The 16571-nt window shown below is 38.2% G+C and overlaps 1 protein-coding gene across 2 annotated transcripts in view; it reads right to left on the bottom strand.

Moving 5' to 3' along the window:
- Positions 1-55: 55 nt before the first annotated feature.
- pex1.L (peroxisomal biogenesis factor 1 L homeolog) overlaps positions 56-16571 on the bottom strand; it is a 31646-nt gene continuing 15130 nt past the window's right edge. The window contains exons 12-23 of one of the 2 annotated variants that reach the window (XM_018266437.2): positions 15925-16079; positions 15171-15360; positions 14733-14899; positions 11837-11971; positions 10212-10276; positions 9964-10106; positions 7812-7915; positions 6145-6321; positions 5458-5685; positions 3973-4164; positions 2215-2342; positions 56-213 (exon numbers count right to left, since the gene is read on the bottom strand). In XM_018266437.2, the coding sequence (XP_018121926.1) occupies positions 138-213; positions 2215-2342; positions 3973-4164; positions 5458-5685; positions 6145-6321; positions 7812-7915; positions 9964-10106; positions 10212-10276; positions 11837-11971; positions 14733-14899; positions 15171-15360; positions 15925-16079 (1760 nt within the window). In that variant the 3' untranslated portion in view covers positions 56-137. 2 annotated transcript variants of the gene reach the window in all.

The following is a 16571-nucleotide window of genomic DNA, read 5'->3' as shown; positions in this document are numbered from 1 at the left end:
TGCAGAATTAATAAAATGGTTCAGTGAGGTTACAAATAAAAGCACAAGTACAATATAAAAAATAAAGCATTTAATTACAAATAACCCTATTAGTTGTGTTGATTAAATACAATTTGCAGGAGTCAGCAGAATGGTTGCTAGGCAAGGGTCACTTTTTGTCCACTTCTCCAAGTTTCCCTGTTCGATTGCTTTGGGTTTTGAAAGTTTTCATAACTAGAAGGAGAAAAACCAAAACAAAAATGATGTCAGGAAAATTATTATTTTAATTGATATTAACAAATCAGTTGTTCATTTAGCATGGCAGCCCACCTACACACAATCCCATATCCTACAATCATTTGATATAATAAATTGGTTACCCCGAGATATAAAAAAAAGGACCTTGTGTATTTCACGGATTCTCACAGAGCGGGAGATAATATATCACATATAATTAGATTTCTGGGAGGGGGAGAATAATTCTGTTCTGTGCGGAATGACCTAAAGTAGGTGTTCTTGCTGTTCCCTCCAAATCCTCCATCCATTATAAATATATGTTACATTATTGACAATAATAATTCCCTAGGAGCAATAAACAATTGGAAATGTAGGTGCCTACTTGTATCATTCACATTTTCTCCAATTACCGGTACAATACTTATTTATTGAATTTTCATGTTCTTTTCTGGGAAGCACACAGAACATAAATCCCTCCCTAACAAAAGGCAAAAATGTACTTGCATTAAAGATTTGGGCACAAATCACGATTTCCAATCGCACATGAATTTTTTCATACTATTGAGAATCAACTTCTATTGTTGCAAACATTTTAACTAAATCCCAAAACACATGAATTTTCACGTGTGCCAGTGCCTCAAGTGTATGGCAGGAGATTGCAGATAAATGCTAAAGCTTTTCAGAGAGCTGGGCTACTGCTTGGGAAACCCAATGCCCCCTGAAGCAAGGGGAATACAGACTCTTTATTTATATATGTTTAAAGAGAAGGAATAACATTTTACACTTAGGTTAGGCACCCCCAAGTGACTACTTTTAATTACCCAACACCCCGGGTCGGCGCTCCTATCAGCAGAAAACTGCACCGGCCCGGAGTTCTTCTAACGACCACCATGAAGAGATACTTTTCCTGATTCTACGGGTCTTCTCGCAGTTGTGCATGCGCAGTGGAGCGGAAAGCCAGACTTTAACGAAAAAGCTGCCTATTCCGCTCGAATGTGCATGAGCCTGCCCCGGCAAATGTGAAAACCGATGAAGCAACATTTGAATAAAAACATTATAGATAACTTCTTACCATTGGTTTATTTGTTCTGCTTCAGTGAGCCTTTTTTATCACCTGCTACTTCGGGTTAATAGTTAGGTTAACCTTAAAGGGGTTGTTCACCTTCCAATACTTTTTTTCAGTTCAGTTGATTTCAGATTGTTCACTGGAAATACTGATTTTTTCCAATTACTTTCTATCGTCTATGTATCTCCGTTTTTCTAATATTGAAGTGTAAAGTCTAATTTTTCACCTCCTAAAGCAGCTCGGGGGATTGGGGTCGTCGACCCTGTAAACTGATACATTTAGTTGATACATTTGTTATCTTTGTCCCTGTTGAGCAGAATCCCTGGGTTTCATTAAAGGCAGAGGTTAGAATTGATACAATAGTTGCGAATACTCCAGAGATGCTGCTGAGAAAAGTATCAACTAAACTAATTGTAACAGATTAGAGTCTGCGCCTGAATTACTGAGCAGTCGGACTGAAACACAAGACAGGGACATTCAACTTTAAACTTAGATTTTGAAAAAATGGGAAAAAAGTAATTCAAAAAAGTCTTTATTTCTGGGGAACAATCTGAAAACAACTGAAATGAAAAAAGTGTTTGGAAGGAGAACAATCTCTATGGTCATACATGGATACATTGTGAGGACACAAAAGAGCGGATGTTTGCCTGACTTGGCCACCCACATGGACTGTAAAATGTCAGGGGTATAGAGACCGCAATACATACACAGTATCAGTCACCCAAAAAAGCTCAGGAGTCAGAAACAGTAGGAAGGCACAGATATGCAATGTAAACAAAGTAGTGCTAGAATTCCATGTTATATTAAATCATAATTCTTGTGCTGAACTTCCTGCCGGTACGAAGAAAATGTTTATTACACAGGATAATAAGCAAGGACCTAATCATAATAATATAAGTGGCCAATATAAAAGAATTCAGCTTTTTCCTTACAGATGGTTAAAAAACTTCCAGTCCTCTTGGCTTACAGATGGCCTTGTGCTGGCAAGCGCATTCATAAGGTGATGCTGTTTTATCAGAAGACTCTTCTTGGACTCCCTTTGGCTGTGAGAATCATAGACCTGGAAAATCAAATAGAGACATATGGAGACTATAATGCTATATTCAGTGAATACTGCCAGCAGACAGTCCAAGAGAAATAAAGCATTTTACCTGCTGATAGTAAATTAAAATGGTGAAATGCCAAACCATTACTGTATTTCTGTAAGGTGAAGAAAATGCTGTTTGCCACATTACAATACTTAGGGGCCCATTCATTAAGTTCAAGTGAAGGAATAGAGGAAAAATAGTTCGAATTTCAAATGTTTTTTTTGGCTACTTCAACTACGACCTTCAAATCGAACGATTCGAACTAAAAATCGTTCAAATATTCGACCATTCGATAATCGAAGTACTGTCTCTTTAAAAATTTCTTCGACCCCCTAGTTCGCCACCTAAAACCTACCGAGGCCAATGTTAGCCTATGAGGAAGGTCCACATAGGCTTGCTAACAATTTTCTGATCGAAGGATAATCCTTCGATCGATGGATTAAAATACTTCGAATCGTTCGATTCGACGGATTTAATCGTTCGCTCGAACGATTATTCCTTCGATCGTTCAATCGAAGGAATTGCGCAAAATACTTTGACTTCGATATTCGAAGTCGAAGGATTTTAATTCGGCAGTCGAATATCGAGGGTTAATTAACCCTCGATATTCGACCCTTGATACATCTGCCCCTTACTGTTGTTTGTGCATGAATTCCACAGGAAATTGCTTCATACTCATCTCAAAGTTAAATTTTGTATATATTGATATGCTGCTGCTGCTGCTGCTACTGCTCTTTAAAACTCATGTGAAAATTAACTTTTCACGGTAAATGAAGGTCGATCACTCATTCAAATAATTTCTTATATTGTAGCGTCTGTTTTCCTTTTTTCTTTAAATATACAGTAATACATGTCTGCTCAGCTTCTAAATCAATGTTCTATACACATAATTAAAGGAGTGGTTCACCTTTAAGTTAATTGTTATGTTATAGAATGGTTATTTCTAAGCAACTTTTCAATTGGTCTTCATTTTTTCTTTTTTTTATAGTTTTTGTATTATTTGCCTTTTTCATTGAACCCATCTAAAAATAAATGTTCTGTAAGGACACAAATTTATTGTTATTGCTACTTTTTATCACTTTTCTTTTTATTCGGGCTCTCCCATATTCATATTCCAGTCTCTCATTCAAATCAATGCATGGTTGCTAGGGTAATTTGGACCCTAGCGACAAGATTGCTGAAATGACAAACTGGAGAGCTGCTGAATAAAGAAAAATAACTCAAAAACTACAGATAATTAAACATGAAAACCAACTGCAAATTGTCTCAGAATATCACTATCACCGTCATACTAATAGTGATTATTAAAGTACAACCCCTTTAACTGCACAATAATAGTATAAACAGAGGTAAATATTCCCTGATGGTACTTACTGCATTTCACAATTTAGAATGATTTATTAGCCAGAACATGTGACTTAATAATATATTTTGTGATGGGTTTTACAGAGCAGAGCAGACATTTGTGGGGTAACAGATAAATGGAAGGTCTAAAAAAATGATTGATAGGACTCTTCTATAGACATCTATACTGCAAAGCCCAGAAGAATTTAAAGATAGATGTTGCTAGGGAATGGAACAGAAGAATATGTAACATTATACCACATTCATGCAGTTGGCCTTGGGTACACTGATCTCATCATCTAGTTTCTGATACTGTTCCTGACTGTGTTGTTGGTGATCTTCTGGTGAGCTGCTTATAAACACTAGAGGTTGTGAAGGCACTAATTCTCCTATAGACGGGCCAATAAACTCATGTGTAATGGAATTGCTTCCAGATAAGCTCTGGGAAGTCTGTAAAGACAATTGAAGGAAAGAGCTGTTATATTTGTTCCTATACATCTGTACATATTGATAAGGTGATTTTCAATGTCACCTTTTTGCAAGAGGTTGCCAGCAACACACATTTTAACCCTACAATGGTTCCTGTTATATTTAAAAATACACCAAATTTAACAATATATTTGTTTATAATTTGCTATACTTCATTAGACATGCTAGTCCCTTAATGCTCAGTTACCTGACACTTGTGTTTGGAGATTTGCAGCCTTCACTATGCACCAACCACTGAAGCTGTTGTAGGGTACAAAGTCTAGTGCCGTGGAAACAACAAAGCCCTGCAAATAACACCTGACATAGGTGGGTGATAATTACAGAACCCTGGTGCATCTCACACCCATTGGTGCTTTGCTAGATTGCTTGGGGCCACAGAAAATCTGTTTTAACCAAAGGAAATGTTCAGTATAAAAATAAAAACTGAGTAAATAAATAGGCTGTGCAAAATAAAAAAATTTTCAATATAGTTAGTTAGCCAAAAATGTAATGTAATGTATAAAGGCTGGAGTGACTGGATGTGTAACATAATAGCCAGAACACTACTTCCTACTTGGCAGCTCTCTTGGTTTCCACTGATTGGTTACCAGGCAGTAACCAATCAGATACTTGAGGGGGGGCACTGTTTGCTTTTGAATCTGAGCTGAATGCTGAGGATGAATTGCAAACTCACTGAACAGTTACGTACCATGTGGCCCCCCTTAAAGTCACAGACTAACTCAGAGTTAGAGCTGCAAATCAGGAAGTTGGGGTTTGTTTTCTTATGTTAGACATCCAGTCACTCCAGCCTTTATAGATATCCATTTTTGGCTAACTAACTATATTAGAAGCATTTTTCATTTTGCATAGGTTATCGATTTACCCAGTTTTTATTTTTACACTGAACCGTTCCTTTAAGTAGCAAATGTGACAAAAATATTGCTGGTCATTGCAGACCTGTAGTATAACTCAAACAGATGCAAAGAGGGTCACAATATAAACATTGCAGCTTTATACATTGCCTGCTGTACTGGATGAAATGTCATGGAAGACAGGAGAAGAACAGCACAACAATGTGTTGCTCCTACAACAAAGACACTGTGTGATTATCTTTTCCCCTTAACTGAGTAATTAGCTGATGATAAATTGGTTCTGGTGACACAGGCCATTAAAGTGGAAACAGTCTGAATCCTACAAAGAAAATAATACAAACTATCCACTTGGACACAGACCAATGGCATGCATTGCCAGTCTGTAATGGTTCTAGGAAATCACCTGTTCTGAACTGCAGTTTCCAAGGTCTGAATCATATGAACTTCCAAAGTAAAGGCGCCACATGCTGGAATGAATGTCTTCGGTGGGAAGCTTTATCATATCCAAGGAAGGTAAAGACTGGTCTAGAACACTGTCTTGATCTCCACCCGAGTCATCAGAAGCGCTGCTGTGGTTCAGGAATATTATGGAAGACAAGCTCATATCACTGTCAGATCCAGAATTGTTATCCTGAAACATCAGGAGAGTAAACTGCATTAAAATGGTATGGGAAAAGCAAGTGGGGTTATTTTTTTTAACTAGATCATGTAAAGTACAGGCACACTTTTAATACAGCTGTGACAACTGGCAGCTCATTGACTAACTTTATTTCTGTCTTAGTGTCAAAATCAACAGCCGCACTAAAAGAAAATGGCAGTTCCCATGGCCCAGTGGTGGGAATCAGAGTAAGGGGCTGTCCCTCTTTTGCTAAAAGATTTTCCCAATACACATGGTCTAATCTTTATAAACTGATTTATTATATAAAGCCACTCTAAATAAAAGGCTTTTTTTTATTATTAAGGGCCCCATAACTTCAACAGGCTTTTTTTAATATAAAGGGCCCCGTAACTACAACAGGCTCTATCAGGCCCTTAAGTATAGCAGACTCCTTAGTAGCAGATAAAAAATGAAGTGCACAGATGCGAATACCTGAGGAAGGGTTGCTGACAGGTTAGTGTGTATCGCCTCCAGCTGAGCATTATACAGCAAGGCTTTGAGATCCGCTCCAGTGAAATGATCCGTCAGAGAGGCAATAAGCTTCAAGTCCACATTTTCATCTAAAAGCATGGAATGGCTGAGGCCTTTTAAGATTTCCAATCGCGAGGCCTGTATAGAATATGAAACAAATCTAAGCTTTGATTACTCAAATGAAAAACAAACAAATGTACACCGGCTTCTAAAATTTAAAGCTGCTTCACAAGTTCAAACATTTCTGTTGAATTTTATGAAAAGCATCCTATACTCGCATTCGTATATCTGTGAAAAAATAATCCCTTTCTGGAAAGAAATATTCTCCCATAAAGCAAAAGTGAAACCTGGCTTAGTTGAGAATAATTTAAAATTGGGTCTGTTCCATAATAAAGGAACCGATACCCACCAATGCCAAGCGAGATCTCTGGCGGTCCCTACCCTATTATGCGAGATACTGATACTAAAGGTGGCCATAGACGTAACAATTACGATCTTTCTTAGATCTTTCCAAGAAAGATGGTTCGTTTCAATACACGCGTGTAGAGCTTAATCGGCTAATATACAGGTAGAAACAATAGAATTATACCCATATCTGACTATTCAGCACTAACAATGGCCGATGTTTGGGTGCCTTCAAAAACTTTTGGCACCCTATCAAAATTTTTTGTCCAGCCTGATCGACGAGCCGGCTAATATCCATTTCTTCTGCCGATATCGGTCGGCTCTTTTCCCACCATACACGCACGGAATATGGTACGAAAATTAGTTTTGTACGATATTATCTGTGCGTTTATGGCCACTTTAACATGGATCAGTGCGTCTCCCCCTCTAAAAAGAGGTGGCTTAGACTAATAAATAGCAATCTGCCACTTATGCAACTGACCTATATAGCCAGAGGCTGTCCTGACAAATACAATAAAATCTGGGATGAATGGACTGAGGCATGCTCTTGAAATGGTTGTAGGAATGGGTAGCATATAGGGAACAATGCCAAGATACAAAAGGAAACTGTAAATACAGTAACAAGGTAATTTAACTCTGTATTGCATACTCCTGGTTCCGTTACCATCCCCCTCTTAACTTCTGTACCCTAAGCAATAAAAAGATAAATAAAAAAACTGTTAAAAAAAAAAAAAAAAAGGTTCTGTTCTGTCTAAACACAAGTGCCCAAAAAGTGGAAAAACTCCAACCCCCATCCTCCAAAAATGGGTATGGATAATCTCAGAAGCAGAAACCTGGGGAAGGGAGAAATTGACTTCCTTACTGTACAATAAACAAAATAAATACTGGGAGAAATGCTAACCCTGACTATCTAGGTAACCTTAATCCAAATCCCGCCATGGCAAATGCCTACAAATTTATAATCCAATGTCTAAAGACATTCAAAAGGCACCAAAAGTGATCAGAGTGCTAAATGAAGTGTCTGTATCTCTTCCCCTATTTTAAATGATAATTTGCTCCCCCTTTCCCATACTTGCACAGAAATATAAAACACACATGTATAATAGACAGATACAGATATTGTGCCAAGTGTCCAACTGTTCCACAATACGGCAATGACAGTTATTCGATCTTTAAATCCTTCTCCTTCTAAGTAAAAGCATAATCATATTCCACTTCATCACCTGGTCTGGCGGGGGGCAATAAAGGCACTCATCCAATCGTCCAGGTCTGAGCAGAGCAGGATCAATCAAGTCCGGGCGGCTAGTGGCGGCCAAAACATATACGCCTATCAAAATAATGAACTGACTTCAGTTATACTCCTCCTTGGTTTTTATAGGAAAGTTCACTTACATTTAGGCGTCTCTTGTTTAACAGTAACATAGAGACCATATTTCTAGTTCGGCTTAATTAAACAAAATTAACCATTTTTATTATGTTTATCAACAAACAAAGGGTTTAGTTCTGCAGCATCCTGGTGGAGGAGAAGTGCAGAAGCAGAATACAGAGGAATTTATATCACAAAGTGTAAAGAAAGCTCTTCTGGTCTCATTTGCATATATGTACGTTTGTCCCAGGTATAAACAAGAGAAACTACTTCACTTTATCCATTAAAGGGGTTGTTCACCTTTAATTATCTTTCTGTCTGATGTAGAGAGTGATACTCTTGAGACAATATGTTTTCATTATTTGTGGTTTTTGAGTTATTTAGCTTTTTATTCAGCAGCTCTCCAGTTTGCAATTTCAGCAATCTGTTTGCTACGTTCCAAATGACCCTAGCAACCATGCACTGATTTGAATAATCAATAGCAGAGGGCCTGAATAGAAAGATGAATAATATAAAGAAGCAATAACAATAAATGTGTAGCCTTACAGGGTATTTGTTTTTTAGATGTGGTCAGTGAAGAAGAAGGCACATCATTCAAAAAGAAAAAATGAAGGCCAATTGAAAAGTTGCTTAAAATTAGTAGCCATTCTTTAACATACTAAAAGTTAAAGGGATACTGTCATGGGAAAATTTTATTTTTCAAAATGAATCAGTTAATAGTGCTGCTCCAGCAGAATTCTGCACTGAAATCCATTTCTCAAAAGAGCAAACAGATTTTTTTATATTCAATCTGACATGGGGCTAGACATTTTGTTAATTTCCCAGCTGCCCCTGGTCATGTGACTTGTGCCTGCACTTTAGGAGAGAAATGCTTTCCGGCAGGCTGCTGTTTTTCCTTCTCAATGTAACTGAATGTGTCTCAGTGGGACATGGGTTTTTACTATTGAGTGTTGTTCTTAGATCTACCAGGCAGCTGTTATCTTGTGTTAGGGAGCTGTTATCTGGTTACCTTCCCATTGTTCTTTTGTTTGGCTGCTGGGGGGGGGGTAAAGGGAGGGGGTGATATCACTCCAACTTGCAGTACAGCAGTAAAGAGTGATTGAAGTTTATCAGAGCACAAGTCACATGATTTGGGGCAGCTGGGAAATTGACAATATGTCTAGCCCCATGTCAGATTTCAAAATTGAATATAAAAAAAATCTGTTTGCTCTTTTGAGAAATGGATTACAGTGCAGAATTCTGCTGGAGCAGCACTATTAATGGATTCATTTTGAAAAAAATGTTTTTTCCCCATGACAGTATCCCTTTAACTTAAAAGTGAACCACACCTTTATTTACTAGCATGCCTTTTGTCCAGGCACCCACCTACAGCCAAATTAACATGTTAGTCAATTAACCAGTAAGAGATGGTGCAGACACAAAAGAGCCCTAATCCAGACCCTTATCCTTACTCACAAAGCTGCCGAGTCAGTTCCCCCCTCCTACACAAGAGTGCTGAATGATTGCAGGGTTCCCTGTATGTTTATTTTGCTGGTAAAAAACTATAAAACTACTGTTATAATCAATTAAAATTGAATATGTTTAGTCTGCTACGTAATGTTAAAACGTTGACACTTAAGGATCAGGGAACACACTCAGATTCGGGTTAGTCGTCCGGTGAAAAACCTCCTCTTCTTCAGGGCGACTAATCTCCCCAAACTGCCTCCTGCCGGCTAGAATGTAAATCGCCAGCAGGATGGCAATCAGTGCCTCACCAGGAAACTTCAGAAAACAAAATCGATCCCAGTGCCATCCCGCCGGCGATTTACATTCTAGCCAGCGGGAGGCAGTTCCGGGAGATTAGCCGCCCTGAAGAAGAGGAGATTTGTCGTCGGGCGACTAATCTCCCCGAATCTGAGTGTGTGCCCTGACCCTTAATGAAAGTGCACATCCCCATTTAAAAGCACTAAAGAGAAATAAAGGTGTGTGGGTACAAAAAAAACACCCAGTAACGTAGTTCCAAAAATGACCTTGTAATCCTTCCACACCATCAAGTTGTGTCAGCATCTGGTTGACCACTCTGTCAGTTACACCAGTGTTATCGTGGCCTCTCCGAGGAGCAATGGAATCAAACTCATCGAAGAATAGAATGCAAGGCTTAGCGGCCTGGGCTCTAGAAGGACACAAAAACCTTGATGATTACTTGTAATTAAAAGATAACATGAAACAAATCTAAAACTATATTTGTGAGAATATTTGTAAGGAATCAAAGAGTAACCTGGTAAAGACATCCCGCACAGCTTGTTCACTTGCCCCAATGTATTTACTGAGAAGCTCTGGACCCTAGAGAAAATACAAAAAATTGTAACGTTTCTGTTCCTAAATAAAATGACTTCATCTAAGAAACCACAGTTTAAATAGTAAATGGGTTGATATTAAAGGGGCTGGTCACCTTTAAATTAACTTTTGGCATGATGTAGAGAGTAATATTGAGACAATGTGCAATTATTCTTCATTTTCTGTGTGTATTTTTAGTTATTCTCCAGTTTGGAAATTCAGGAGCTATCTAGTTGCTATGGTCCAAATTACCTTAGCAACCAGAAAAAGTAGCACTAACAAGTACATTGTTGCCTTACTGAGCATTTGTTTTTTTTTTTACATGTTGGGGTTAATGACACCAGTTATAATTGTACAGGAAGCAAAAATGCAATTATGCCCTATATAAAAGGGCTTCTATTGAAATAAACGCCAATTTGGCCCACATACTGCCAGGGGCCCATCTTAGTGGTCATTGAAACCGAGGTTTGTTCTCAGACTTACCCAAAAAAGGCAAGTAAACATATGCTACAGTTAATGGAGGGCTAAATGATGGTCAATGATAAGGCTACAAACTAGGGATGCACCGAATCCACTATTTTGGATTCGGCCGAACCCCCGAATCCTTTGCAGAAGATTTGGCCGAATACCGAACTGAATCCTAATTTGCATATGCAAATTAGGGGTGGGAAGGGGAAAACAATTTTTACTTCCTGGTTTTGTGACAAAACGTCACGCGATTTCCCTCCGCCCCTAATTTGCATATGCAAATTAGGATTCAGATTCGGTTCGGCCGAATCCTGCTGAAAAAGGATCCTGGCCGAATCCCGAACCGAATCCTGGATTCAGTGCATCCCTACTAGAAACTGATGCAAAAGGTGGTGGCAGGAGACTCTTTTCTGAACAGTTTTACAAACAAATGCTGCAGAATCCTATTGTATTTAACACACATTGATATGGCTCAGGCTGGCACCACAATCTTTACCCCATTTATGTACATCATGCTAAGATCTTGCATCCATGCACAGCATGCTAACATCTTGCATTTATGCACGTTAGAATCTTGCATTTATGCACAGCATGTTAAGATCTTGCATTCATGTACAGCATGTTAAGATCTTGTATTTATGTGCAGCATACTAGGATCTTGCATAGACAACAACTTCCATTTTAAACAATTGCTGGAATTGGATGAAAGTGCAATAACGAAATCAGAGCCTGAGATAACATATTTTATAGTAGTCTGACTTAAAATGGTATTGTAAGATTCCATCTTTTTATCTCTACGTTCAAGACCAGTGACACTCAAACTGTCAGACTGGCTCCCTAAGATGCAAAAAAACCAGTGACAGTGGGGGGCCAACATGAAAGCAAATTTATGGTTATTTACTTTCTTGGATATCACTGAAGCTTATGATAAAGCAGGAACACTATGAACTTTTTGTTATATTTCTGTAACCTCTTCATGAGCTAAGTGTGGCTTAGACTAATGTTTGAGTGCAACGGGGAACCAAAAAGCTTTACGATCTCTGTTCTAAGTTACCAGATCAAATCCTCCAATTTCCTATGATTAGGACAACGAATTACCTTAATACTGATGAAATTCATTCTACTTTCATGTGCAATAACACCAGCCAGCAGCGTCTTCCCTGTGCCAGGTGCACCGTACAGCAAAACACCAGATCTGTGGCGTATGGGAAGGTTTGCAAATAGCTCAGGATACTGGGACACAAGAGAATAGATTTACATTTACACAAATATGTCAGACCTGCGTGAACAAACATTATTCTGGTGGACCAATGTATTTGCATAAAACAGGTTTCAGACAACACAACAATGAAAAACCAAAAGTGGGTTATATAAAAACAAACATTGCAAAGTCACTTTAACCCAAAAGCAGAATCTCAAGCATAGCTGCTTAAAGGAAAACTATACCACCCAAACAATGTAGGTCTCTATAAAAAGATATTGCATAAAACAGCTCATATTTAAAACCCTGCTTCATGTAAATAAACCACTTTCATAATAATATACTTGTCAAGTAGTATGGTCCATTGGGTAATCATAAATAGAAAATTGCCATTTAAAAAAAATTAGGGCCGCCCCCTGGGATCACACGATTCCAGGTGCACACAAACATACCAATAAACCATACTTGTTAGGTCACATGAGCCAATTAACAGACAGGGTTCTGTCTTTTGCTTCCACACTTCTTCCTGTTAGAGTTGTAGTATTTCTGGTCAGGTGATCTCTGAGGCAGCACACAGACCATCACGAAATGGTGGCTCAAGGCAAGAGATGTAAAAGGGCAAGATTTACTTAAATATATAGACCAGTTTGGTAAGATCCTTTAATATGCCACTTAATATGATACAAACTATCTGTTGCTTAAGTGTTCATTTTGGGGGGTATCGTTTTCCTTTAATAGACCTGACCTGTTTCTGCACCCAAGAATGGAGATCTGCAACCCCATTCTATATGGGAAGCCTCTCAGGGCCTTTAGCCAGTGGTAAACAAGACCGTTTTCTAAAATATAACTTTCAAGAAAAAAAAATTGTATGATTAAACATAGGGGCAGATTTATCAAGGGTTGAATTTCGAAGATAAAAATACTTCGAGATTCGACCATCGAATTGAAATTCTTCGACTTCGGATATCGAAGTTGAAGTTTTTTTAATCGAAGTTGGGTATCCTGCGGTTGAAGTAAAATCATTCGATCAAACTATTAAATCCTTCGAATCGATTCGAAGGATTTCAGCCTTCGATCGAACGATTTTACTTCGACTTCCAAAAACTTAGAAAAATGCTCTAGAAGGCCCCCATAGGCTAACATAGCACTTCGGCAGGTTTAATTTGGCGAAGTATTGAAGTCGAAGTTTTTTTAAAGAGACAGTACTTCGATTATCGAATGGTCGATTATTGAATGGTCGAATATTCGAACAATTTTGAATCGAATTCGAAGTTGTAGTATCCTATTCGATGGTCGAAGTTTCCAAAAAATTAATTTCGAATTTTTTTACTTCGAAAATTCCCTCGAATTCACTTCGACCCTCGATAAACCTGCCCCATATTGTAACGGCACAAGTGTCAATTCTATGCGTTTTCCCAGTTTTGTTAGGATATTGTCCTGTACTTTCATGAGATGAAATAGATCAAAGTCCATAACCTCTATGCTTGACACGATCAATCCAAAAGTTTGCATAGCCCTGCGGAACAAATACACAGTGCTCCCCAGCTGACAAACCTTAGCAACCAGCCATCTGTGGTTGACAGAAAAAGCTGCTGACTTAGAGGACACCTAGCACATCCAAATCAAACAAATATTAACAATCTGACCAGTAAAACCTAAACATATTTAATCAAACTACATAAATAGTTTTTTGGAAAAAAAACTAACAGTTTTTAGAAAATCCCTTACTTTGTCAAATGGGTTCTTTCACTGAGGGAGGCCATACAGTGACTATAACAGAGACTATAATATGCAAATTCCAGGAGCATGCTCAGATTGAAGCACTGTCTTGAGTATACTACCCAGAATGCCTTGTTTTAGTAAACTTCTCCACTAGAAGTATCAAGAGATTTCCCTATCTTGTCCCCTGCTGGTGATGTTATTATACAAATGAAGGGCACACACTAACTTCCAGAAGGTGGCAGCACTACTGAACAGCAGCTAACACAGAGGTTTGGCTGATTTGAAAATAGCTTAGAAGGGTTGATAAGTAACCAAGGAATTTCAACTGAGCATGTGCGAGATTTCAGAGCTACAGTTGGCTGTGAAGATATAGGTAGGAGGAGCCAGTGAAATCCAAGATGCCTGCCTCAGCTAGAACTGCAGTGGAGATAGGGGAGATCTTGCAGAAAGTATACTGAGCTGATGATTTACATTAAACAAACAATTCTAACTTTTAAAAATCAGATTTCTTGACACACACATAGTGTATTTACTTAGTAAATGATTTTAGTTATGATTGGTGCGCTTTAAAGCCGCAGAATTCCCAAAATATTGATGTTGATTGGTAAGACACTGCCACCACCATGATCTTGGTAAACACCTGCAGAGTTGTAGTAAGGTGCAAGAATACCAAGAATTGAAAATGTTATCACTGTATGCTGAATACAAATACGGATTATGACCTGGCCAGATTGGGATGCACAGATATTTCTCTCATGTCAACAGGATTCAAAAACAAAAAAACCTTTGAATTCCAAAGCCTGAATTATGGATCTCATTTGGCTACAATTATATTTAAAAATTAGTAATGGGGCAAGGTGAAAAAGGCAAAAGCAAAATTGTTTTGACAGCTTGGTTTAAAGGGATCGTGTATAGCCAACTTTACTCTGTATGAGATACGTCACTTGTATTAAAGTCTTCAGTGTGTACTAAACAAGTATCACGTTCACTTTGCTTATTCTTAGGTGTCATTAGGGAGTCACAGTTAACCCTGGAATACATCATGTTTGTATAACAACATAAAGCCAGTACCTTGGCTGGTAACTCAACGGTGTCCTTAAGAACCTGACGAACATCATGTAAACCTCCCACCATGTTCCAGCCCTGCTTCTTTGGTTTATGTAGCTGAGCATTTCTTAGGGACAATGGAGTAAAACCTTTCAGAGCTTTTTGGAAGTCAGTCATTGACAAAGCCAAATCTACAAACAAAGAAACTGTAGATTACTACTTTTCATACAAAAAATTCGGCACACAAACCATCTATTATACAGATATAAAAATGCTCAAAACTGAAGAGAGATTACATTTCAGACTTTCACAACATCACTGTAACTTACACAAATCCAGTCAATTTTTATAACACCCCTCCCCTATAATAAAAGCTGACTGAGCCGATGGATGGACTTCAAAGCACTAATTTGATAAGACATAGTACCATTTAAAAATGCTGCAACATGAAAAACGTGTTACCTTGTTTCCTGAAAATCCGTCGGGTTGACACACTAGACTCTATGGCGCGTTCAACAATGATGGTAAAGTCTCTTGCTACAAAGCCCTCTGTTTCTCTTGCAAGATACTGGAAGTCAAGGTCTCTGTAACTAGCAGCATCAGTACTTAGCCTGTTCTCCATTACACAGCATAACATTTCAGATCTCTCTTCCTAAAATATACAAGGTAAAAAAGCAATCTTATGCATGGTCCTTTTTGTTTCTGCAGTGCACACCATTTCTATTATTACTGTTAATATAAACATATACACAGATTATAGTGTTATCTTAATTGAGAAATGCCTTTAACAGAATCAGTGGATATATAGCACCCTGGAATTTTCCAAGTTTCTGACATGAATGGATTTAATATACGCAAGCTATACTTACCTAAAGTAGTGGCTGGATGGTTTTGCAAATTAAATTTATAGAACTTGGTGAGAGAAAAACATTAAGACATCTCTTAGCTATCCAAGTTGATGAGATGGATTTAAGGTAACCAGTTGGTGATAGAATGGATTAAAGCACTGTACAGTTACAGGTAGTTGGTGGTAAGATGTATTTATGGACCCTATAGTTTGTTGAATTGATGGTGGGTGAATTTACCACACCCAAAAGTTTCTGGAGTTGGTGGTGGGTGGGTAAGGCACCTATTAGTCATCTGAATTAGTGGTGGGATAGAGGCACCCAAGTTAGTGAGTTGGTGGTGAGATGGATTCTATGCACCCTATAGTTACCTGTGTTGGTGGTGGGATGGCTTTAACACACTGGAAAAGATGTGTCCCTTGCTCAGAAATTAGCACAGGATTCAAAGAATGTTCAGACTGACATGTAGCTATTACAGAAACCAGAGTGTCCATGGAAATGATTTTCTTCATTAAGTCTTTCAAAACTAAAACAGAATGACATTATAAAGGTTAGAGATAAATGTAGGTACATCTAAATATTACAAATTAATATGATAGGAGAATCTTAAAAATATTTTCCCTGAACCCACAGCCCAAAAATGTTGCCTCCGAGTCAGTAAGTGTCCTGAAACAAAACTTCTTGGCATTAGTTTGACACTGTTGCTATTTACATGAGGAATCCCCAACCAGAGGCTACAGCTACTGCGAAAAATAATTCTGAGTAACACCCCCCCTCCCCAAGAGACCAAAGCTGGCTGGGGGTCTGAGCATTGTTGTTGACCCAAACTTCTAATTAACCCACACCATGTGATTAATGTCCCTAATATCAGGGAAAATCTATCTACTTTCTGAAGGAATGGTCCAAAGATGCACACAAGTAAAAATCATGGAATATTATGGTGTCTCAGATATACGGTATATTTTTAAAGGGATTCTGTAATGATTTTTATGGTGTAGTTTTTTTTTTCTAAATTACA

The sequence above is a fragment of the Xenopus laevis genome, chromosome 6L (assembly GCF_017654675.1).
Source record: "Xenopus laevis strain J_2021 chromosome 6L, Xenopus_laevis_v10.1, whole genome shotgun sequence".
Lineage (NCBI taxonomy): Eukaryota > Metazoa > Chordata > Amphibia > Anura > Pipidae > Xenopus > Xenopus laevis.
The sequence above is the reverse complement of the archived record's forward strand: the minus strand, read 5'-3'. Positions and strand labels throughout refer to the sequence as shown.